Source organism: Amblyraja radiata, chromosome 3 (assembly GCF_010909765.2).
Source record: "Amblyraja radiata isolate CabotCenter1 chromosome 3, sAmbRad1.1.pri, whole genome shotgun sequence".
NCBI classification, from domain to species: domain Eukaryota; kingdom Metazoa; phylum Chordata; class Chondrichthyes; order Rajiformes; family Rajidae; genus Amblyraja; species Amblyraja radiata.
The window spans coordinates 130,895,100-130,921,679 of record NC_045958.1 but is presented as its reverse complement, the minus strand read 5'-3'; the positions used below and the strand labels follow the sequence as shown (position 1 = coordinate 130,921,679).

Here is a 26,580-nt window from a genome sequence, read left to right as displayed (position 1 = left end):
ACTAAATTCCTTCCATTTGGCCTATAAATTAATGTAAATGAGATTTAAAAATCATGTTTTATTGTGAATTCTTTGTGAATATTATTTGGACACTTAGGCTATTTAAAAATTTTAATCATTTCTTAAGAAATGGATAGATGTTTAGATCTAGTAATTGAAGTTTGGAATTAGCTACAATTGGGTAACTAACTAACTATATGCTTTAATTTCAGGTCATCCAAGTAAGATTATTTTATATTTGTTTCAGAATGCTTCAATCTATGATAACTGAAAATTTCATTCAGTTCTCTTAATTTTTAAGAAAGTTATGGGCTTTTGACTGTTCACGATCACAGCTTTTTTGTTATGTCCATAGAAAATCAATAGGGAACAAGATGCTAATTTCCGAGTATGAAAATGGCCATAACATTTTAAATACTTGAGATATGAAAGTGAATTAGGTGTCAAATTAAACTTATTTTCATGCTTTATCTGATGGGATAAATTGCAGACTTGATTTTTTAAATCTCAAAATGTTGTAACATTGCTACTGTATTACAGTGAATGTATAATGGTATACTCACGTGTGATGATATAATCTTGTGTGACAGTCTGACTCTGCCTCACTTTTCTCTTTGTCTTCACCACACAGAGTTTGGCTCCTCTGAAAAACACCGCAGGTTGTGGTTAGTACGTTGGCAGCAGAGAGAAGGATTAGTCTGACGGCTTTGCTTGTGTAAAGAGAGGGAACCTAGGGAACGTGGAATGTCACTGTCGAGGAAGACAGTGATGTTTCGCATTCAAGTAATGACAAGAATGGCGGGTTACGTTGGGAAGAAGATGAGAGAGTGACAGATGTTACAATGAGGAAGAGGAAGCAGATAGTGGAGTGACTGATGGAGCAGCAGAGATGTTGGCATCAGAGGGGAACTGCCCTGAGGTACTTGGCAGTGATGTCCTGTGGATGGGATGGTGGCGATCGATTAGCACATCATCTTGCTTTGTGCAAGGTTTGACTGCTCTCATTAGATTGCCTTTCACACCCACTGACGTAAAAAATGAACATCAAACTCAGATGCATGAAGACACACAGAGTGCAGAGGCTGAAATCCTGAGTTGGAGGGAATTAGCGGGTTAGGCAGCATCTGTGGGGTGAAATGGACGGACTACGTTTTGGGTCGAGACCCTTCTTCAAGACACTGAGACCCTCCAGCTGTTTAATGTTTGATCCAGATGATTCACACCAACAGAAAAAATAGGGTGTGCTGGAATCACTCATCAGGTACAGAAGCACCTGTGGAAAGAGTCAACATTTCTGGTCCAGGACATGTCCCTTTATTCTACCCATCTTTCCCCCAACTTCTCCACTACCAAAGTCTAAAGTATTTATCTATTTCCCACTCTAACTATCGGTGATGTTAATTCTTCGTCTCCCCACACCTACAGGCTGAATGTTTCCAATATTGCCTACTTTTATTTCAGCTTTACCAGGGCTATTTCATAACACGTTAGATCAAATCGAATATAGTACAATACAGCGCAGGAAACTGCTCATCATGTGCTAAACCCAAACATGATGCCAAAATGGACTAATCTCCTCTGCCTGTACCTGATCCATATCCCTCCATTCCCTGCGTATACACGTGCTTAACTAAAAGCCTCTTAAAAACCACTACCATATCTGCCTCCACCACCACTCCCAGCAGTGCATTCCAGGCACACCCTATTTTAAAATGTTTGCCTCACAGCTTAAGCTATGCCCTCTAGTCTTTGGCATTTCCACAATGGTGAAAAGGTTTTGACCTATATATGCCTCATAATTTTACACACCAACGTGGCTGTGGGGCAACTTGATTGAAGTTTACAAAATACACCAAAAAGAGAACACAATCCAAATTTCCCCAGCCTCTCCCTGTAGCTACCACTCTAATCCCGTGAGTATTCAGGTAAACAACCTTTGCACCCTTTCCAAAGCCTCCACATCCTTCCTGTAATGTGGCGACCAGAATATTTCAAACGCAGCCCAACCAAAGTCTTGCCGAGCTGCATGACTAAATGGTTTCCATAACGTATGAAGCAAAGCTCGGAGTCCCGGCATTCTGCCACTGGCCTGGTGAGTGCCGCTCCACCCACACTGAGACTGTCCATCTGTGGCACACCAGGCCTGCAGTTCAAACTAGATATGAGGCATACTAGTGTGATTTATATTTTCACATTGCCACAAAATACATATAAACCAACTTGTAAATCCATGTCATAAAGTCATACAGCAGGGAAACAGGCCCTTCGGCACAACTTGCCCATGCCTGGCCAAGATGCTCCATCTACGCTAGTCCCACCTGCCCATGTTTGGTCTGTATCCCTCAAAACCTTTCCTATCCATGCACCTGTCCAAATGTCTTTTAAATGTTATAGTACTTGCCTAGGTAGACAAAAGTGCTGGAGAAACTCAGCGGGTGCGGCAGCATCTATGGAGCGAAGGAAATAGGCAACATTTCGGGCCAAAACCCTTCTTCAGACTCAATAGGCAACGTTTCGGGCCGAAACCCAACTACCTCAGCTGGCAGGTTATTACATATACCCACAATCCTCAGGTTCCGATTAAATCGTGCCCCTCACCTTAAACCTATGCCATGGTTCTCTCACTCTAGGCAAAGGAGATAAATAAGGATGTCCATTCACCCTATCTATTCCCCTCACAATCTTGTACACCTGTATAAGATCACCCCTCAGTCTCCTGCGCTCCAAGGAATAAGGTCCTAATCTGCCCAACCTCTCCCTACAGTTCAGGCCCTCAAACTCTGGTAAATCTTCTCTGTACTCTTTATAGATTAACACCATCCTCTAGCAGGGTGACCAAAACTGAACACAACACTCTAAGTACAGCCTAAAAAATGTCATATAATGATAACATAACATGCCAACCTCTTTACTCAAAACCCTGAATGATGATGGCCAATGTACCAAAAGCCTGCTTGACCATCCTAGCTACATGTGATGCCACTTTCAGGGACCATGTATCTGCATCCTCGATCTTTCTGCCCTACAGTAGAGTCCTGCCATTCACTGTGAAGGTCCTGCCTCCTCAAACTGCAACATCTCACACTTCTCAAACCTCATCAACCATTCCTCCGCCCATTTGCCCAGCTGATCAAGATCCTGCTGTAATCTTTGATGACCATCTTTGCTATCCATGATGCCACTCACTACAGTGTCATCTGCAAACTTAGTAATCACACCTTGTACATTGTCATCTTGATCGTTGATAAGAAACCACAAACAATAATGGCCCCAGCACAGATCCCTGCGGCACCCCAGAGACCTCCAGTCTGAAAAACAATCACCCTCTTTTTAATTGCATGAAGCTAATTCATCCAGTCAGCTAGCTCTTCCTAGATCCATGCGATCCAACCTTCCAGAGCAGTCTACCATGCAAAACGTTATCAAACGCCTGTTGGTCCATAAAGACAACGTCTACAGCTTTGCCTTTGTTAATCTTTTTGGTTACTTTGACAAAAAACTCAATGGGATTCATAAGACATGGTCCCTTCGGATATCTAGCACCTTTTCGACCAAAATACAGACTGTCCTCAAGACTTCTCCATTAACTATCCAAAGTTCCTGCAGGCTTCATGTCCTTCTCCATAGCTAAAATGGAGGGGAAATACTCATTGAGGCCCTTTGCGCATTTCCCGTGGCTCCACACAGAGAAGACTACTGGTTTCTGAGGGGTTTCACTCTACCCTAGACACCCTCTTTCACTTAATATAAAATCTCTTAGGATTTCCCTTAATATTATCTGCCAGATCTTTCTCTTGCCACCTGTTTGTGCCCTGATTTCTTGAAGTATACTCCTCAGCTCCCAAAACTTCTCCAGGGAAACACTCAATCCCAGCTGCCTATAGCTGGTCCATGCCTCCTCCTTTTTCCTGACCAGTGCCTCAACTTCTCTCCTCATTGATACTTCCTTATGCCCACCTGCCGAGTCCTTCACTCCAACAAGAACGTGCATGCCGTGAACTTTTGTCATCACAGTTTCAAAAGCATTTCACTTTCAGGATGTTCCTTTGCCCAGAAACAAAGGGCTTGCTCGAAGGGCCGAATGGCCTCCTCCTGCACCTATTTTCTATGTTTCCAGTCAACTTTAGCAAGTTCATGTCTGATATCATCAAAGTCGTCTTTGGCCCAATTCAGATATTTAACGTCTTTATCCATAACTATTTTAAAGCAAACAGACTAGTGGTCGCTGATCCCAAAAGGCTCACCCATGGACATCTCAGTCACTTGCCCGTCCTAAAATCCTAATAGTAGATGAAGCTTTGCCATCTCCTGTGTAGCCCCACACATATTGCAAGAGGAAACGTTGCTGAACATAATCCCATGGCACTATGACAGTCCCAGTCTTTTGGGAAAGTTCAATCTCCTGTTCTGACAACCATATTAGTCATGCAGCCGCATGCAATCTCCAGACATCATTGTTTTTCTAATCCCCCTTGATTATTTTGGGGGCCTAGTGTACTCCCAACAAGGTGATCATCCTCGGTGGACAAAAGTGCTGGAGAAACTCAGCAGGTGCGGCAGCATCTATGGAGCGAAGGAAATAGGCAACGTTTCAGGCCGAAACCCTTCTTCAGATTTTCCAGCATCTGCAGTTCCTTCTTAAACAAGGTGATCATCCTCTTTCTATTTCTCAGCTCCACCCATATAGCCTCACTGGACAAACTATCCGTAATGTAATCGCTAGACTATTGCTGTGAGAGTCTCCTTAATCGATAAAGCAACCCCCACCTCTATATGGCCTGTAGCCTCTGTACTCTCGAACATTAAGCTGCTAGCCCAGTCTACCGTCAATCATGACCTCCTAGCCAACAGTATTGTCACCACACAGACTACATGGGCTCACTCGGTGTGCAATAAATGCTGAGTTTGCCAGAGGGTTTTAAAACATTCTGGAACAGGGACAGATTATGTGGACACTGACATCAATAAAGATATTCTAATGATATAATCTTGGCATAATTAAAAACCTTCAACCTTTGACTTTTGACTGGGTGGTAGTAGACTTTTGCTAATCCATTTGCTGTCCCCACCATGACCTGGTTTAGCTTTGGATGCCACAGACAACGAATTACGCTCTGAAAATGAAGAGAACAGTTTCATGTTTAGAGTTACAGGGAAATTCTTTACCTGTCAACAGTACTGGAGTTAGACGCAAAATGCTGGAGTAACTCAGCGGGACAGGCAGCATCTCTGGAGAGAAGGAATGGGTGACGTTCCGGGTCAAGACCCTTCTTCAGACAATGAGTCAGGGGAGAGGGTTGTCTAGAGATATGGAAGGATAAGTGTGAAAACGACAGATCAAAGCAGACGATGTTAAGGAAATATAGAATGGTTCATTGGTTTCAGAGGGGAAGGTGACAATGTGACAAATTGTAAAATAAAACAGGAAGACGGTGAAATTAGTGAGAACTAGGGTGGTGGAGGGATGGAGAGAGAGAAAGAAAGGGTTACTTGAAATTAGAGGAATTAATATTCATATCGCTGGGTTGAAAGCTGCCCAAGCGAATTATGAGATGCTGCTCATCCAATTTGCGATGGACCTCACACAGTGGAGGAGGCCCACGGCAGAAGGGTCGGTGTGGGAATGTGAGGGGAAATTAAAGTGTTTGGCAACCGGGAGATCGCGTAGACATAGGGCCTAGGCGGACTGAGCAGAGAATGGTTATAGTTGATCACCTTGAGTGTTAGGTGCTGGGACCTGAGATGTTTACAGTACATATTAATGATCTTCAGGAAGAAAGCCAATGTACAGTAGGAAAGTTTGTAGTTGACACTAAAATGGTAGGATGGAAGCAACGAGGAGGATGCAGCAACAGAGAAATGTGGATCGGTTAAATGTATGGGTAAAAAATTGGCAAATGCTGTGTGAAGTGGAGAAATGGAAGGATGAGCAAAATAGCAGCATAATGTTGAAGAACTGTTGGTGTACAACAAACAGGAAGGAACTGCAGATGCAGAAGGAACAGCACCTCATATTTCACTTGGGCAACTTACAACCCAGCGGTATGAATATTAACCTATAGCTTTAAGTAACCCTAGCTTTCATTCTCTCTCCAACCAATTTGACTGTTCTCCTGATCAAATTTTATCTATGTATGTTTCGTTGTCACCTTACCCTATGATCTATTCTACATTTTCCATCAGCTCCGTCCCCTTAGATGTCTCGGTTTCACACCTTACCCTTCCATATCTCCCTTTCCCCTGACTCTCAGTCTAAAGAAGGGACTTGAGTCTGAAGAAGGGTTTCGGCCCGAAACGTTGCCCATTTCCTTCGCTCCATAGATGCTGCTGCACCTGCTGAGTTTCTCCAGCTTTTCTGTGAAGACTCGACCCGAAACGTCACCCATTCCTTCTCTCCAGAGATCCTGAGTGACTCCAGCATTTTGTGCTCATCTTCACTACAAATGAGTTAGGGTAGGATTAGTGTAAAATGGATACACGGTCTCGGTGGGTGAAGGGCCTGTTTCTGTGTCGTATCTCTGCATTACTCTGATGATTAGGAGGGATATGGACCAAATGGGATGTGCTTCGGTGTAGCATCTTGGTCGGCTTGCACGAGCTGGCGGCCTTCTTCGTGCCACAGGGATCAGTGCAGGGATTTAAACCATTTATGTTGTATATATTAATGACCCGGAGGACAGAAATAAATGCAAGGTAAATTTGCAATGACACAAACAAGTGTCAGACAAGCTGTAAGAAGGACACAGTCTGCCGATAAATATTGATCAGAGAGAGCAAATAGTTGTAAGAGGGTGAATGTTATGGAAAAAGGTGTCGTTCACTTTGGAAAAATGATAGCTATTTAAATAGACAGAGGATGCAGCACAAAGGGTTTAGTTTAGTTATACAGCATGGAAACAGGACCTTCAGCCCACCAAGTCCACGTTGACCATCGATCCTCAATTCACTAGTTCTATGTTATCCCACTTTCTCATCCATATTCTGCACAATGGCTGGCAATTTACAGAGGGCGAATTAACCTACAAACCCGCTCGTCTTTGGCGTGTGGGAGGAAACCGGAGCACCTGGAGGAAACCCACTCGATCACAATGAGAACGTGCAAACTCCACATAGACAGCATCCAATGTCAGGATCGAAACCGGATCTCTGGAGTTATGATGCATCACTGTGCTACCCTGATTGGGATACTTTTGCATGAAACACTAAACTAGAATTCATGTGCAGGAGACAATCAGGAAGGCAATTGGAATGCTGTTACTGAGACTGCTGATGTGTGAAATCTGGAGCGAAAAACAAAGTGCTGGAGGACCTCACTGGGTCAGGCAGCATCTGTGGAGACAAGCCAGGTTGTTTATTGTAATTTGCACAACTATAGTGATGTACAGGTACAACAAAAAATCTTGCTTGCAGCAGTATTACAGGCAGGTAGATTTCAACATCACACAAAAATAGCTATTACATAGAAACATAGAAAATAGGTGCAAGAGTAGGCCATTCGGCCCTTCGAGCCTGCACCGCCATTCAATATGATCATGGCTGATCATCCAACTCAGTATCCTGTACCTGCCTTCTCTCCATACCCCCTGATCCCTTTAGCCACAAGGGCCACATCTAACTCCCTCTTAAATATAGCCAATGAACTGGCCTCAACTACCTTCTGTGGCAGAGAATTCCAGAGATTCACCACTCTCTGTGTGAACAATGTTTTCCTCATCTCGGTCCTAAAAGATTTCCCCCTTATCCTTAAACTGTGACCCCTTTACGTAGGATGGGGACCCACAGTCCCATTTATTACGGGTCGATGGTTGAAAGGGTCAAGAGCTTCAAATTCCTGGGCGTGCACATCTCTGAAGATCTTTCCTGGTCCGAGAACACTGATGCAATTGTTAAGAAAGTACATCAGCGCCTCTACTTCCTGAGAAGATTACGGAGAGTCGGTTTGTCAAGGAGGACTCTCTCTAACTTCTACAGGTACACAGTAGAGAGCATGCTGACCGGTTGCATCGTGGCTTGGTTCGGCAACTTGAGCGCCCTGGAGAGGAAAAGACTACAAAATGTAGTAAACACTGCCCGGTCAATCATCGGCTCTGACCTCCCTTCCATCGAGGGGATCTATCGCAGTCGCTGCCTCAAAAAGGCTGGCAGCATCATCAAGGACCCACACCATCCTGGCCACTGACTCATCTCCCCGCTACCTTCAGGTAAAAGGTACAAGATCCTGAAGACTGCAACAACCAGGTTCAGGATTAGCTACTTCCCCACAGCCATCAGGCTATTAAACCTGGCTCGGACAAAATTCTGAACATTAATAGCCCATTATCTTATTTGCACTTCATCAGTTTATTTATTCATGTGTGTATATATTTATATAATGGTATATGGACACACTGATCTGTTCTGTAGTCAATGCCTATTATGTTCTGTTGTGCTGAAGCAAAGCAAGAATTTCATTGTCCTATCACTGGCACATGACAATAAACTCTCTTGAATCTCTTCTACACGTGAAGAAAAATACTGCTAAAACGACATTAGTGTAAAAATGTGATTAGAAATCAAGTGCACAATAGTGTAAGAGGTGGTCCATAGTGTTGCACTATCCAGAATGGATTAGTCAATGTTTTGGGTCGAGACTTGAAATGTTGAACATCCTTCTGCCCCTACGGATGCTGCTTGACCTTCTGAGTTCCCCCAGAGGTTTGTGCTTTGCTCATGGACTGCTGTCATTTAGTTCCAGGGAGTTGGAGCATAAAAATAGGTGGGAAGACATTCACCAACAGTCTATCTGCGATACACTGTGATACTTATTGATTTAGCTGGTGGGCTGCACCATGTGCCACCCCAACACTCAGAAGAATGAAAGGTGATTTTATTAAAAGGTTGCATGGAGACCAGATGGAGTAAATGCCAAGATGGAAGAGTTTAATGCTAGAGGGCATGTTCTCAGAATAAGGACATTCATTTCAGATGGAGGTGAGGAATAGTTATTTTCTGGCAGATTGTTGTGAGTTTTTGGAACTCCTTGCAACAGGAACCAGCATCTTAAAGCTGCGATGCATAGATTCCCAGTCAATAAGTAAATCGAGGGCAGGGAAATGGTCCTGCGTAATCTTGAATCAGCCATGATATTATTATTTTATAAGCACATTTGTAAACAACCCACGTTGACCAAAGTGCTGTACAGACCTTTGAAAGGTGCAGCAGGCTGAAGGGGCTGAATAGCCAACGTGCTCCTATTCCTATAATTTAATCTTTTGCATGTGCTCATTCCCTGACAAAGGATTTCCCTCCATCCCACCCCGTCCAATTCATTTTAGAAACATAGAAAATAGATGCAGGAGGAAGCCATTCGGCCCTTCGAGCCAGCACCGCCATTCATTGTGATCATGGCTGATCATCCCCAATCAATAACCCATGCCTGCCTTCTCCCCATATCCCTTGATTCCACCAGCCCCTCGAGCTCTATTCAACTTTCTATCTTAAATCCATCCAGTGACTTGGCCTCCACTGCCCTCTGTGGTAGGGAATTCCACAAATTCACAACTCTCTGGATGAAAACGTTTTTTCTCACCTCAGTCTTAAATGGCTTCCCCTTTATTCTAAGACTGTGGCCCCTGGTTCTGGACTCGCCCAACATTGGGAACATTTTTCCTGCATCTAGCTTGTCCAGTCCTTTTATAATTTATTACATTTCTATAAGATCCCCCCTCAATCTTTTAAACTCCAGTGAATACAAGCGTAGTCTTTTCAATCTTTCCTCATATGGCAGTCCCGAATCCCAGGGATCAATCTCGTGAACCTACGCTGCACTGCCTCAATCACAATGATGTCCTTCCTCAAATTAGGAGACCAAAACTACACAATACTCCAGATGTGGTCTCACCAGAGCTCAATACAACTGCAGAAGTTTTCCCATATGTATTCTCTCACTTCCAGAAGCCTGGTTAGGTTTGCCTCTGCCCCGGTTTCCAAGAGACTATTTTATTTTCCCATTCACTCCTCATCCGGGGCCTCCTAAAATGTTCCAATGAAGCTTGGTGTCATCTTTAGGAATAGCATCCCTTCCCGAGGGGGAACTTCTAACCTCACCACCGCTCAGACAGATGGTGCTCACAGAGCAGAGAGGTCAGTGGGAATGGCAGGTCAGGCAGAGAGCTAGAAGCAGCATAGGAGAGGAGGCCTGAGATAAAGCGGATCGTAGTCAATGGGAACCGCAGTACCTCGGGTTTTCAGCTGAATGGTTGAAAATTGGATTAACTCACCGCATCAGTGACCTCAATCTCGTAAAGCTTGACAAAGGTTTCTCTATCGAAGAACAGTAGCTTTCCACTCCCCTTGCCTTTCTGCACAGATGTTCCCGTTACCAGCATCTTATCATCAGGGCTGAAACAACAGTCTGTCCTGTAAAACAAAGTCAAACCACATCCAATGTAGCACCCAAAGGGAGAAGGTGTTGAAGGTGCCCAGGTTGGAGAAAGACTCAAAAGGAGATGTTACTGCCGAGAGCTGAGATAAAGGACATGGCTGCCAGGAGCTGGGCACTGAGTCACAGTCAAGATGGGCTGTGCGATGGGGCTCAGGTATGGGATTAAGCTGGAGGGAGGGCCGAGATTAACAAGGATGTAGTTAGGACTTGATGTCCTGAGCTATAGGGAGAGGTTGGGCAGGTGAGCACTTTATTCCTTGGAGTGCAGGATGCTGAGGGATGATCTATAGAGGTACAAATCATTAGGGTGATAGGGTGAATGCATAGTCTTTATCCCAGTGTAGTAGGTATGTTGCAAAGCCTACCTGAAGCGTCTTTGAAAATCTGCCGTTGCGGGTGTGCGCGATATTGGCGCCGTTTAGAGGGGGCGGGTTTAAAACGCGATTTTCACTAGGCTGTTCAAATCGAAGATGTTCAGCCTAGTTAATTATTAACGAAAAATTGCTGGAAGACCCCGTCGCAAAGGCTATTATTAGGTTTAAAGGCCTCGTATAATAGTTATAGTAGTTTAAAAATCAATCTCTAAACCCGCGACCGCCAGCATCCTCAGGGTCTCATAAAGCAAATAGCAGAAGTTAGGTTGTATATTTTTACATTAAAAAGGGCTTCTAAAGATCCCTTTATACAAAGTTTAATATTGCGAGTAGCTCAATTTGGGCCCATTATATCGCGCAGTATTTTTCTGGGCATTTGGGGCACAAATCTACCGCAATGTGAACGTTCTAAACCAGCGCGTTCCACAGGGACCCACTGGAAAGCTGATTTAAATGGGCATTTATTTACAGCAATTGAACACTAAATTCCTTCCATTTGGTCTATAAATTAATGTAAATGAGATTTAAAAATCATGTTTTATTGTGAATTATTTGTGAATATTATTTGGACATTTAGGCTATTTAAAAATGTTAATAATTTATTAAGAAATGGATAGATGTTTAGATCTAGTAATTGAAGTCTGAAATTAGCTACAATTAGGTAACTAACTAATTATATGCTTTAATTTCAGGTCATCCAAGTAAGATTATTTTATATTTGTTTCAGAATGCTTCAATCTATGATAACTGAAAATTTCATTCAGTTCTCTTAATTTTTAAGAAAGTTATGGGCTTTTGACTGTTCACGATCACAACTTTTTTGTTATGTCCATAGAAAATCAATAGGGAACAAGATGCTCATTTCCGAGTATGAAAATGGCCATAACTTTTTAAATACTTGAGATATGAAAGTGAATTAGGTGTCAAATTAAACTTATTTTTATGCTTTATCTGATGGGATAAATTACAGACTTGATTTTTTAAATCTCAAAATTTTGTAACATTGCTAAGTGTAGGGGATCAAGAGTCAGAGGGTGTCATAGAAACAAAGAAAATAGGTGCAGGAGGAGGCCATTCGGCCCTTCGAGCCAGCACCGCCATTCATTGTGATCATGGCTGATCGTCCCCTATCAATAACCCGTGCCTGCCTTCTCCCCATATTTCCGTTCGAGACCCTTCTTCAGACTGGTTAGGGATAAGGGAAACGAGAAATATAGACCAGTGCTTCTTAAACTGGTGAATGGTTCATCCAAGGGTGAATGAAAGGTGAATGGCTTAATTTATTCAGATATATATATATTTTTTTTCTATACTTAAAAAAGGCATTTCCATTAAAGTGGTTAGTAAGCTCTTATTGGTTTTATTGGATTTAATGGCAGTGGAGCTGGAAATTTGATGTTTTTTTGTCTCTACCTATGGTTTTAATGTAATATTTTCCCAAATTTACTGTAATATAACCTATTAGGGAAGACCAGACGAGCTAGTGGGATCATACATTTATAAACACAGGAGGATCACCATGGGCAACGGTTGAAGTGTAACTTTACTTTGTGTAGCTACCAAAGTTGATATTTGGTGGTATTGTGAGCTTCCATCAGGGAGAGTTAGAGAAAGTTATATCAGTTGGATACTAATATTTTAAATCACATACTCCATGGTTTTTTGAGCTGGTTTTCCAAGAAAAAAGCTGCTGTAATCAAAGCCTGAAAGGGTAGGATGGGGCTGAAGCCCAGTGTTTAGACGTTGGAATTTTTTTTTTTATCATTCTAATAGAATGATTTTCCAACTCCAGTGTTAATGAAACTTTTTTTTTTCCCACTCTTAGTTTTCTTTACATATTTGTAGGATGTTCAAAAAGGTGAATAAAATAAACACTTAAAATAAATGAGTTAATTTATGTTCAAGAAGGAACTGCAGATGCTGGAAAATCGATGGTACACAAAAAAGCTGGAGAAACTCAGCGGGTGCAGCAGCATCTAGACACTGCTGCACCCGCTGAGTTTCTCCAGCTTTTTTGTGTACAGTTAATTTATGTTTTTTGTTCATGTGACAAAATAAATTATATATAAAATTATACACAAGGGAGAATAAGACGAAAATGGCATCTTATAACATAAGAAAATGTAGTCGTGGGTGAATGAAATTTTGTGATATAGACTCGAGGGTGAATGACACTGAAATAGTTTAAGAAGCACTGATATAGATGATGATGTGGAGAGATTATTTTCTCTGGAGCATTGAAGGCTTCGGGTAGAACTGATTGAAGTAAAAATGATGAGAGGCATGGATAGAGTAGACTAGCCAGAACTATTTTCAGGCTGGAAATGTCAGTGAAAAAGGTGAAAAGAGTACAGGTGAGTGGGGCAAGTTTGTTTTTACAGTGGTGGGTGCATGGAAAGTGCTACCATGCATGGGTGGTGGTATTGGCAGACACTAAAGTGGAATTTAAGAGGAATTTAGATAAGCAGATGGGAATGCTGGGATTGGGGTGGATATGAATCAAATGCAGGCAAATGTGATTAGTTCAGCTCAGCTTCATGTTTAGCACAGACATAAGCTGTGATACAGTCTGATTCACTACCTCATGGTGGACATTGGACTTTGTCAATGGAACTGATGCACTACAATGCTGAGAACTATATTCTGCACTCTGTATCTATCCCTTAGCTCTACCTATCATACTTGAATTTGGCTTGATTGGATTTATGTAGAGTATTATCTGAGTTAATTGGCTAGTATGGGAAAACAAATCGTTTCACGGTACCAATAATAAATCCAAGACATTGTGGGCTGTAGGGCCTGTACTTTTCTATGTTATAAGATGTTAATTCAGTGATTGCAGCAACTCACATTGAATATACGTTTGGAAGATCAGTTGCCACATTCAGAGCATTCCGGAAATTCCTCACATCCCAGGTTTTAATGGTGTCGTCCCCTGGAAAACATGCCAGCAACATTTTAATCATGTAGGATAGGCACACTCATAACCAAAGATACTGGAGCAAGAGCAAGATAGTCCACTCGGCGAAAAAGCCGTAGCAGGTCATGGGTAATTGTTTAGCGCCATCTTGGGAATCGGCTTCCGTCATGGCGTCCACATCTACAAGCGTAGCGTGCTGTTCTGCTATAAATTGCTCGAATCGCCAATGAGGGCGACCCGACCTCTTCAGGTTCCCCACCTGTGACGTGATCGCTGCAGTCGGAATCATATCTCATTTTTTGCAGTGAAGACGAGAGCTACAATTGGCAAGGGTTGGACGTTTATTTGTGGCACAGTTCCGCTGTATGGGAGATTATGTCGATTCTGAATTAGAATTCACAATTTTCGAGACTACATACAATTCAAGAGGCTACGTACAATTCAAGACTCTATGGAAACCGTGACCTATTCAAACCCACTTCATATATTAATTATATATTCAATTCAATTCAACTTTATTGTCATTGCACAGATGCAAGTATGGGTACAACGAAATGCAGTTTAGCGTCAGTCCGTAGTAATAGTGCAACATAGAAATAAAAATACAGAATAAGCAAACAATGTGGACGGAGAAAGTACACAAAATCGCTGGGGAAACTCAGCGGGTGCAGCAGCATCTATGGAGCGAAGGAAATAGGTGACGTTTCGGGCCGAAACCCTTCTTCAGACTGATGGGGGGTGGGAGAAAGAAGGAAAAGGGGAGGAGGGGGAGGAGCCCGAGGGCGGGCGGATGGGAGGGTGGGAGGAGACAGCTAGAGGGTTAAGGAAGGGGAGGAGACAGCAAGGGCTAGCAAAATTGGGAGAATTCAATGTTAATGCCATAAGGACGCAAGGTCCCCAGACAGAATATGAGGTGCTGTTCCTCCAATTTCCGCTGTTGCTCACTCTGGCAATGGAGGAGACCCAGGACAGAGAGGTCGGATTGGGAATGGGAGGGGGAGTTGAAGTGCTGAGCCACCGGGAGTTCAGGTAGGTTTTTGCGGACTGAGCGGAGGTGTTCGGCGAAACGATCGCCCAACCTACGCTTGGTCTCCCCGATGTAAATCAGCTGACATCTAGAGCAGCGGATGCAGTAGATGAGGTTGGAGGAGATACAGGTGAACCTTTGTCGCACCTGGAACGACTGCTTGGGTCCTTGAATGGAGTCGAGGGGGGAGGTGAAGGGACAGGTGTTGCATTTCTTGCGGTTGCAACGGAAAGTGTCCGGGGAGGGGGTGGTGCGGGAGGGAAGGGAAGAATTGACGAGGGAGTTGCGGAGGGAGCGGTCTTTGCGGAAGGCAGACATGGGGGGAGATGGGAAGATGTGGCGAGTGGTGGGGTCACGTTGGAGGTGGCGGAAATGGCGGAGGATTATGTGTTGTATTTGGCGGCTAGTGGGGTGAAAGGTGAGGACCAGAGGGACTCTGCCCTTGTTGCGAGTGCGGGGATGGGGAGAGAGAGCAGTGTTACGGGGTATGGATGAGACCCTGGTGTGAGCCTCATCTATGGTGGCGGAGGGGAATCCCCGTTCCCTGAAGAACGAGGACATTTCCGATGCCCTGGTGTGGAATGTCTCATCCTGGGAACAGATGCGGCGTAGGCGGAGGAATTGGGAGTAGGGGATGGAGTCTTTACAGGGGGCAGGGTGGGAAGACGTGTAGTCCAGATAGCCATGCGAGTCAGTGGGTTTGTAATGTATGTCGGTCAGGAGTCTGTCCCCTGCGATGGAGATGGTGAGGTCAAGGAATGGTAGGGAAGTGTCGGAAATCGTCCAGGTGTATTGGAGTGCCGGATGGAAGTTGGTGGTGAAGTGGATGAAGTCAGTCAGTTGTGTGTAGGTGCAGGAGGTGGCTCCAAAGCAGTCGTCAATGTAACGGAGGTAGAGGTCGGGGATGGGGCCCTGGTACGTCTCGAACAAGGATTGTTCAACGTACCCGACAAAGAGGCAGGCGTAGCTGGGGCCCATGCGTGTGCCCATAGCTACGCCTTGTGTTTGGACGGAGAGACTGGAGAAATCTATCGGCGGGACTCCGAGTTCAGCAATGTGATAGTGTTGTTGTAGAAGCTGTTCCTCATCCTACTAGTACGAGACCTGAGGTTCCTGTACCGCCTCCCTGATGGGAGGAGGGCAAACAGTCCATGGTTAGGGTGAGAGGGGTCTTTGATGATCTTCCCGGCCCATCTCAGACACCGTTTTCGGTGGAGGGCATCCATGGCAGGGAGCGGGGCACCGATTATGTACTGAGCGGTTTTCACCACCCGTTGTAGTGCCTTCCTGTCCGCTACAGTGCAACTGTTGTACCATACCGTGAAGCAGGTGGTCAGGATGCTTTCGATGGTACAGCGGTAAAAGTTGGTCAGGATCTGGGGGGACAGGTGAGCTTTCTTGAGCCTCCTCAGGAAGTAAAGGCGCTGCTGTGCCTTTTTGATCAGCTTGGAGGTGTTGAGGGACCAGGACAGATCCTCCGAGATGTGTACCCCGAGGAATTTGTAGTTGGAGACGCGCTCCACCTCAGTCCCGTTTATATGGATGGGGGTATGTCTGCCCCCTCTGTTCTTCCTGAAGTCAACAATAATTTCCTTCGTCTTCTTGGAGTTGAGGATGAGGTTATTGTTGGCACACCAGGTTGTCAGGTGCTGGACCTCATCCCTGTAGGCTAACTCGTCGTTGTCACTGATCAGCCCTAGCACCGTGGTGTCGTCGGCAAATTTAATGATGGCGTTGGATCCATTCTTAGGGATGCAGTCATGGGTGAAGAGGGAGTAGAGGAGAGTCTGAGCACACAGCCCTGTGGCACGCCGGTGTTCAGTGTTATAGTGGAGGAGGTGAGGTTGTTGACCCTAACAGACTGTGGTCTGTTGGTGAGGAAATCCAGTGTCCAATTGCAGAGGGAGGTGGAGATGCCAAGTCCGCTGAGTTTGGTGATCAAGCAGGCGGGGATGACAGTGTTAAAGGCAGAGCTGAAATCAATGAACAGCAACCTGATGTAGGTGTTATTGCTGTCCAGGTGGGTCAGGGCAGAGTGTAGGGCCGCCGATATGGTGTCCTCTGAGACCTGTTGGTCCGGTAGGCAAACTGATGGGGGTCCAGTGTGGGGGGGAGGCTGGCTTTGAGGTGAGCCAAGATCAGCCGCTCAAAGCACTTTGCAATGACAGGGGTGAGTGCCACTGGGCGGAAGTCGTTGAGACTCCCTGTAGCTGATTGTTTGGGCACTGGCACAATGGTTGATGTCTTGAGGCAAGTGGGGACAACACCCTGGGCCAGTGACAGATTGAAAATGTCAGTGAAGACCAGGGATAGTTGTCCAGCACATGCCCTGAGCACCCGCCCGGTCAATTTTAAAATGTGGCCAAAACGGAAAACTCGTGGGCGCAGTCACACAGAGAGTTTTGATTACCCGCTAGAAACTGGGGAGTGTGCATCGATCCACAGGGAACCGTCAAACAAATGTTCGTCGATAAGACACAAAAAGCCGAAGTAACTCTGCGGGACAGGCAGCATCTCTGGAGAGAAGGAATGGGTGACGTTTAGTCGATGCTAAGTCGAGACCCTTTTTCGGATGAACAAATGATCATGTCGCATTAAAACATGGGGGTCCAGGGGCATTGCCCCTGGTGGGGGTAAAAGGGGGCAGCACCCCTTTTATGCAGACATTTTTATGATAATTGTACCTTGAAATGACACTGTCTTCATCATCATCACCCGGCGAGGACGGCCTGGAACATCGGGCCTCCGTAGAGGCAACTGTGGAGGCCTCAATAGGCCCGACTATGGGTGGACATTGGGGATGGGACTGGACTTTGTGCCTTCCCCCATAATGGGAACCATTGTGGGGGGATGTTTTTTATGTTAAAGCTATTTATTATTGTTATGTTTGTATTCCTTTTTTAATGTGCTGCATTGGCAAAAAGAATTTCACTACATCTAGGTGTATGTGACAATAAATCAACCTTTGAACCTTTGAACCTTTGTCTTCACGCTCTGCCAACCTGTCCAAGTCCTTTTGCAGATTCCCTGCTTACTCCACACTACTTGACCTCATCTTCATATGATCCCAATGATGCCACAAAGCCATCAATTCCATCATCCAAATCACTAATATACAACGTGAAGAGTAGGGTCCCAAACCGACCTCACGGAACATCGCTAGTCCAGCAGCCAACCAGAAAAAGCCCCCTTTATTCCCACATTTTGCCTTCTGTCATTCAGCCAATCTTTTGTCCATGCTAGTACCTTCCCTCTAATACTCTGGGCTATCATTTTGTTTAGCATGTGCAATGATACTCCAATAAACAATGACACAAATAGCATTTGATATTTTTAGCAGTAACAAATAATACATTTTTAGCTGTTAAAAATAAACTTTGTATTTGAAAAGAACCAATTTCACCGAGTGCCATTCAGTGGTTGAAGCAAATCTCACACAATAATCAATAACAGACAACATTCCCCCTGCCTATGGGTCTGTTATAATGAGGGTTCTCTGCACTACCCTCAGTCTTCTAGAGGTAAAGTCGTTCCAAATCCAGACCACCGAGTCACCGTGCATCCCATGTACGGGATGTCCCATTTGGATCAGCCTTCCATAAGGGACCTTGTCCTGCCCAATCCTCATTAATCACGTTTGTAACCACGTCCAAAAACTCAACCTTTGTAAGACATCATCTCCCCTCTTCAATCCGCTCATTCCTCCCTTCCCCGGGTCTCCCATTTTTCTTCAACAAGAGATGGAGGAGATAGTAAATTAATATTTCTCATCCGAGTAGACGATGCTAAGAAATTAAGGCACAGGTGTTGTGATGTCATAGATCATATATAAATTACCAGAGGAGGCATTTGCATTTTCAAAGCACTTTAAGGTGGATAACTGCCCAGGGCCTGACCAAGTACAACCATGGGCCTTATGGGAGGCTATGGAGGGAATTGTGGAGGCCCTTGCAATGATCTTTGTTTCATCTTTACTCAGAGGTGGTTGTGGAAGACGGGAGCATGGCTAATGTTGTACCATTATTTAAGAGCAGCAAGGACAAGCCAAGGAACTACAGGCTGGTGAGGTAGGCAGCAGTGTTGGGGTAGTTGATGGAGGGGATTCTTAGGGACTGCATGTGGCAGCATTTGAACAGACACAGACTGATTAGGGACAGTCAGCATGGCTTTGTGTGTGGGAAATCGTGTCTCACAAATCTGATAAGAGTTTTTTGAAGGGGTCACCAGGAGGATTGATGAGGGCTTTTGCCAAAGCCCTGCATGGTAGGCTAATCTGGTAGCGTAGAAAGCATGGAATCTAAGATGGGCTCGCCAATTGGTTTGGAGGAGGGAGCCAGAGGGTAGTTGTGGGGGGTTGTTTCACTGTGATCAGTGGAGTGCCGTAGGGGTTAGTGCTGGGACACTGTTGTTTGTCATCTACATTAATGATGTAATTAGCATTGTTAGGCAATTTGCAGCTGACATTACATTGGTGGTATAGTGGACAATGAGGAAGGATACACCAGGATCTGGATCATTTGGGAAGGTGGGCCTTGGAATGGCAAAAAGGAATTAACTCTGACAAGGGTGAGGAGTTGCACTTTAGTACGTCAAATCAGAGCGGGACTTGATTAGTACATGGTAGAGCCCTTGAGAATGCTGTAGAACAGAGAGAACTGGAATTACACGTACATGGTTCCCTAAAAGTAGCGAGTCATGTGGCCAGCGTTTGGCACACTTGCCTTCATTGGGAAGATTATTGAGTGCATTGTGATACAGTTACAGCTGCTCCTCGACCTACAGTGGGGTTACGTTCCCATAAACCCATTGGAACCCAAAAATATCGCAAGTCGAAAACGCATTGTGATATATTGCGATCACGTGACCGGAAGTGGCGTGCGGCTCGGTGCCTTTGCCGATCGTAAAGTCGAAGCATGGTAAATCGGGGAGCATCTGCATACAAGTCCTTGGTGAGACCACACTTGTGTGCAGATCTGGTCCTCCAGCTATATTTAATAATGGCTTCTGTGCAGGCAGACAGGCACAACTAACACACATTCAACAATACTAACATTGGGGAAGGGTTGAGTGAAGCCACGTACCACCTCGTGAAGCCAGCGTATACCCGTCGTATGAAAAGCTAAGGCAAGACGTGTCGCTGCCAGGAGCATGCGCCTGGCGATTGTAAAACTTTGTGTGAACCTACGTAGAAACAAGGAACAAAGATGAGTGGTAAATATTCACAGCATCAAACTGTGCCAATTAATTATAAACTGTACTAACTGTGCTCATCCACAATCAATCAGCAACGCCGGCCACAGTGGGTATTACTTTAAAGCAATGTCCTACCCAACCAGAAGGTGAAGGTTGTGAAAGGCACAGAAAAGTTACACAGCCATGCATAGAACATAGGCACAAGAGAAAGCAATTCACCTCCTGTCTACTCTAAAGCATTAGCAACCATTCAGAACTCAAGAGGTTTGAGAACGAGCAGACCCTTTCAAACACTCGAGCCGATTCACCCATTCACTTCATTAATGGCTGATCAATACGCTTCATATTCATGAATATTCTTATATAATAAAAGCAAGAGCTTATTTTGAACAGAACTGCACAGTTCTGGACACTCAGCAATGTATTACCATTGGTTACCTATGGTTTATTATTGTTACATGTACCGAGATAGTGAAATTCTTTAATTACGTGCTATCCAGTCATACCATACTAGACACGAACGAGTACAGTCACGCCACAGGCAAATACAACAGGAAATCAAAGAGATAAATACCAGATAGACACAAAATGCTGGAGTAACAGCAGGACAGACAGCATCTCTTGATGGAAGGAAAGGATGATGTTTTGGGTTAGGACCTTCTTCAGACCTGAAGAAGGGTCTTGAGCCAAAACGTCACCCATTCCTTCTATCCAGAGATGCTGCCTGTCCTGCTGTTACTCCAGCATCTTTTTATCTATCTTCAGTGTAAACCGATATCTGCCGTTCCTTCTGGCATAGAAAAAACCCAGAGTTCACTAACGCGCAGAAGTTGTTCCTGAATCTGGTGGGATATGCTTTGCAGCATTTGTACCTTCTGCCCTACAGGAGAGGAGGGAATGACTGGGTGATAATGGGTCCTGATTGTGTTGTTGCTTTCCTGAGGCAGAGTGAAGTGTAGATAGAGTTGATCGGGGCGGGGGGTGGGGCTGATCTGTGTGATGAACCGGGCTACATCCACAACTCTGTGATGAACCGGGCTACATCCACAACTTTGTGACCAAGCTGCGAAGCATCCTGATAGGAATTGTGGTATGGCCATGGCTTCAATGTGATTGGTTCAGGGCAAATTGCTGGCGATTCTTACACCGAGGAACTTGAAGCTCTTGACCATTTCCATTTTGGCACCATTGATGCAACAATTGGTGTATTGACCTTCACATGTAGTCAATAACTAGCTCGTCAGTCTTGCTGACATTGATGGAGGAATTGTTGTCTTGACACCATGTTATCAAAGCTCTCCAACTCTTCCCTGTACTCGTTTCATCATTTGGAGATGCACAGTTGCGAGTGTACAGAGGCCAGCGGTTTTAAGAATTATTATGGAGGAGTGGTTGTCACATACCCACATGATCATGATCTATGGGTCAGGCTGTCGACGATCCAGTTGCAGAGAGGGGTGCTGACTCCCAAGTTTGGGGAATTAGTTAGTTGGGAATGTGACACAATAGTCAATAAGTAGGAATTTAACATAGGAGTCCTCGTAATGTGGATGTTTCAGAGATGAGGTCAGGTCCGGGGAGATGGCGTCTGCAAGGACTGGTTGCGACAATAGCAAACTACAGTGGATAATGGGCTGGCTGGGAAAGTGGAGTTAATGTGCGCCATCACCAGCCTCTTGAAGTCCATCATGATGGTGAATATAAGAGCCACTGGATGATATTGATTAAGGCATATTATATTACAGGGCTCTCACTTAACTTTTTTCTCCTGTTGCCAGCCGGGCAACCTTGGCAGCTTTATAGGTTGCCAAATGACAGTTTAGGTGGTCATTTAAGATGGCTTGCATGACGCGTGCGATAATGTGCTCGGATAAAGCGCATAGTTACCAGTTGGAATTATACTCAATGAAGCATTCACATATTATTTCTGCTTCAAATAAAGTCACAAACTAAACATTCACCAATCAACACAGGATATATCCCACAATGACATGCAGCAAAATTATAAGACAGTATCTCAACTCTTTTTACACATTGCAATTAATGCAATTTCTATTAGTTCTTTCCACTTCCAAACAAAAATGTGGTTGGATTATTCAGCGTATGATCAACCTGTGTCAATAAATCCTGGACCATGGTAACATATATGCGTACGTATAGTTGTGAATGTTGCTCATTAAATAACTACAGTACTGATACTCCATATTAAGAGCATTGATTTGCCGTTAAAATGAATTCTGTAATAACATGTCAACGGTAGCAGTGACAATCGAACACTGCGGTTTTAATGTTTCACGTGTTCACAATTTAATTAATCCATCTTCATGGATTAAAACAAATAATAACATTGGGAATGAAAACACATTTGATTGCATTCCGTTATCAAACATATTCAATATTAGCTCTGAAGACATTTCCAGGACAATAGGGTCAGGGAAGGGTGTGTGTGTGAATCAGTGCGGGGTGGATAGATTGCCGGTGGTGGGGGGGGGGGGTGGGGGGGTTAGAAGGCAGTCGGTGCAGAATGGATGGGTTGAGGCAGGTGAATTAGTACGTGTTGGTTGGAGTAGGTAAAATTGTGAGGGGAGAGCACGGGGGATGTCAGTGGTGTTGAATGGGGGGGTTCAGTACAGGATGGATGGGGGTAGACAAAAGTGCTGGAGAAACTCAGCGGGTGAGGCAGCATCTATGGAGCGAAGGAAATGGGCAACGTTTCGGGTCGAGACCCTTCTTCAGTGTTTCCCCCATTCTTCTTGAATGGGAGGATCAGTACAGGATGGATGGGGGGGGGGGAGATCAGCGCAGGATGAATTGGGGGGGGGGGGGGTCAGTACAGGGTGGATCGGAGGGTCTGTGCAGGATGAATGAGAAATCACTACAGGATGAATGAGGGGAAGGTGCAGGGTAAATGAAGGGTGGGTCAGTACGGGATGAATGCGTGGATTAGTACAGGATGGATGGGGGATCAGTACAGGATGGATGGAGAAGTGCAGGATGGATGGGAAAGGGGCAAGTACAGGGTGAATTGGGGAACCAGTGCAGGATGGCTGGGGGGGGGGGGTGGCAGGAGAATCAATGCGAGGTGGATAGGGTGATCAGCGCAGGATGAGTAGATTGGGGGGGGGGGGGGGGGGGGGAGATGGGGAGGGGAGCACAGAAGATGTCAGTGAGGACTGAATAGAGGCGGGAATGAGGATCAGTGCCGGATGTAGAGGAGGGGTCCCAGGATAAAGGGGGGGTGGAGGGGGCGTACGAGAGAGAGAGAGAAGGGGGGCGAGGTGGGGAGGAAGGAAGGTCAGCGCTCCTCGGACAACATCGCCCGCTGCCTTGGCCGTTGGGACTCCTCGCCACCGCCTCCCTCCTCCGCCAGCCAACAGCAAGGTGCGGGGCCGAGCGGTGCAGCTCAAAGATCCTATAGCTAAAGGATCTATGGTGCAGCTGCTTCAGAAGTGTCGGAGCGAATGACGGCTCCCGCTCAGCAGCAGCAGCGGCCGCGACAGCAATCCCGCTAACGGCGAAAACCGCTTTCAAAACAAACCCTCCCGCACTCCGAGGCCTCCCCCTCCTTCCCTCTCCTGGCCTCGGCGTGCGGGAGGTTTTTTTTTTTTAAAGCGCCGTTAGCGGCAAAGATCCTATAGCGGAGCTCTGCTATAAGATCTTTGGTTAGCGGGTTTGCAAGCAGCGGCCCTTATCAGGGCGGGCGGGCGGGGGGGCGGGAGGAGGAGGAGATGGAGCTGCTGTTCGGGGGCCATCATTCACTGCGACCCTTCGTCACCACGCACCTAGTATCTTGCCCACGCAATACAGCCGTCACCGCCGACACAAGACGTTGCGTTCCTTATCTCCAGAGATGCTGCCTGATCCGCGGAGTTACTCCAGTTTTTTATGTCTATCTTCGGTACAAACCAGTATCTGGTTGCCAAGCCGGGCAAAATGACTCGGTGTTTAGGTTGCCCGGCGGCGCTTTGAGTGGTCAATGGCACCCGGGCAACCGCTAATTTCGAGCCCTGAATATTACTTTACTTTGTCATCAGGATGATAGCGCTCCTCTCCAAATGGATTAGGAAGCGGTCCAAGATGTCCAGGAATACTCCTGCCAGCTATGGGATGGATGTTAAACTGGAAAGGGTGCAGAGAAAAATCACCAGTATGCTGTGGGTTTTAGTTATAGGGAGAGGCTGGATTTATTTTTTGACAGAGCAAGGAGGGGGAGGGATGATCTCATCTAGATACAGTGCCCTCCATAATGTTTGGGACAAAGGACCCGTCATTTATTTATTTGCCTCCACAGTTTGAGATTTGTAATAGAAAAAAAAAAATCACATGCGGTTAAAGTGCACATTAATAAAAGCCATTTTTATATATTTTGGTTTCACCATGTAGAGATTACAGCTGTGTTTATACATAGTACCCCCATTTCAGGACACCATAATGTTTGGGACACATGGCTTCATAGGGGTTTGTAATTACTCAGGTGTGTTTAATTACCTCCTTAATGCAGGTATAAGAGAGCTCTCAGCACCTAGTCTTTCCTTCAGACTTTCCATCACCTTTGGAAACTTTTATTGCTGTTTATCAACACGAGGACCAAAGTTGTGCCAATGAAAGTCAAAGAAGCCATTATGAGACTGAGAAACAAGAATGAAACTGTTAGACACATCAACCAAACCTTAGGATCTCAAGATGACATGGCCCTGTCCAGTCGCCATCGTGGCAGCTCCGCGGAAACTGTGCGTATTTTTAACTTGCATGTTCTTTTTTAAATTATTTCTAAGTTCCAACTCCCTAGCACTAACATAGTATGACAGGGAAACTCTCTTGAAACTAAACTCTAGTGTAAACGGAGACATTTTAAACAATGTACTCACCGATCCAGCGTGGCCAGCAGAGATCAACAGATGGATCCGCGGCAACAACAATGGGAGGGCGACTCCAAGGAAAACCCAGAGAAAACATCGGGGTAAGCGGGGGGGGGGAATGGGAATAGGCTGAGAGCCCAAGCCTTTCATCCTCCTCTGCCCAGCATTCTTCTGGCGAACGTCCAGTCCCTGGAGAACAAGCTGGATGACATCAGGGCGAGGGTCAGATTCCAGCGGGACATAAGGGACTGCAACATCCTCTGCCTGACTGAAACATGGCTGACCTCACTGATTCCGGATCAGGTAATCTGCCCAACCGAGTCCTTCACTGTCCACCGTGCTGACAGAACAGAAGCATCTGGGAAATCCAAGGGCGGAGGAGTCTGCTTCATAACCAATAACAACTGGTGCAACCCTGGAAATATCAAGGTGCTTTCCCGTTCCTGCTCGCCGGACCTGGAGCACCTGACGATCTCATGCCGCCCATTCTACCTTCCCCGGGAGTTCGGCTCAGTGATCGTCACAGCCGTCTACATTCCACCGCATGCGGACACCGGCGTGGCACTATCGGCCCTACACGATGTGCTATGTCGACATCAAAACAGGAACCCGGATGCGGCTATGGTGGTGGCTGGAGATTTTAATAAATCAAATCTCAAGAAGGTCATTCCCAACTTCTACCAACACATCACGTGTGCCACCAGGGGCGAAAGAACCTTGGACCACTGCTACACGGCGTTCCGGAAGGGCGACAAGGCCGTTTCACTCCCTCCTTTAGGGAAATCTGACCATTTTCCTGCTGCTGGAGTATAAACAGAGGATAGTTCGGGAAGCGGCAGTGACGAGGGACGTAAAGCAGTGGCCCGACCAGTCAGAGGCCATGCTGCAAGATGCACTGAGCGATGTCGACTGGAATATGTTCCAAGCAAGTTCCAGTGACGTCTGAGTTCGCGGAAGCAGTCACGGACTTCAACAATAGCCAATAACATCGTCCCCACGGTAAGGGTTAGCATCTTTACGAATCAAAAACCCTGGGTGGACAGGTCCGTTCATGTTGCCTTGAATGCTCGCACCGCTGCCTACACTGGCCTGGCATCCGGAAATATGGACCTACAAGGTAGAGTTCTACCGACTGCATAGGGTGGTGGAGGACGCAAAAGGGATGTACAGAAACAAGATGGAGTCACAGATGGAGCAGCAGGACACTAGGCGCGTGTGGCAGGGGTTACGGACTGTAACCAACTACCGGAACAGCCCCCCCTCAACCGGAAGTGCCGGCAATTCCCTGGCTGATGACCTGAACTCTTTCTACGCTCGTTTCGAGATGGGCAACATCACCCCAGGCTTGCCGGCTAACGACAACACCTCCAGCGCTCTGGTTAGCGAGGCTGGAGGGAGGGCCACTCCTGGGGATGTGGACACACTCTTGTTGTCCGAGCACGACGTGAGGAGGGCTTTGACACGTGTGAAAGCGAGGAAAGCTGCAGGCCCAGATGGCATCTCGGGGCGAGTAATTAAGTCTTGTGCTACGCAGCTAGCTCCAGTCCTCACTACAATATTCAACCTCTCCCTGGCCAAGTCCATGGTCCCTGCCTGCTACAAAAGATCCATCATTGTACCTGTACCAAAGAATGCCTCCCCAGCTTGTCTGAATGACTTTGAGAGGCTGGTCAAGAAATGCATCTGCGCCTTCCTCCCTCGCAACATGGACCCGCTACAATTCACATACTGTCCGAAGCGGTCTCTCAGGTACTGCACACCACTCTCTCTAGACAGCTAGAAAC

General features: G+C 45.8%; 1 protein-coding gene across 2 annotated transcripts in view; it reads right to left on the bottom strand.

Annotated features, from left to right (window-relative positions):
* wdr70 (WD repeat domain 70) overlaps positions 1-26,580 on the bottom strand; it is a 63,962-nt gene that overhangs the window by 12,131 nt on the left and 25,251 nt on the right. For both annotated transcript variants that reach the window (XM_033018767.1, XM_033018768.1), the window contains exons 11-15: positions 19,826-19,925; positions 13,648-13,732; positions 10,260-10,398; positions 5,014-5,114; positions 564-643 (exon numbers count right to left, since the gene is read on the bottom strand). In XM_033018767.1, the coding sequence (XP_032874658.1) occupies positions 564-643; positions 5,014-5,114; positions 10,260-10,398; positions 13,648-13,732; positions 19,826-19,925 (505 nt within the window). The remainder of the gene's footprint in view (positions 1-563; positions 644-5,013; positions 5,115-10,259; positions 10,399-13,647; positions 13,733-19,825; positions 19,926-26,580) is intronic.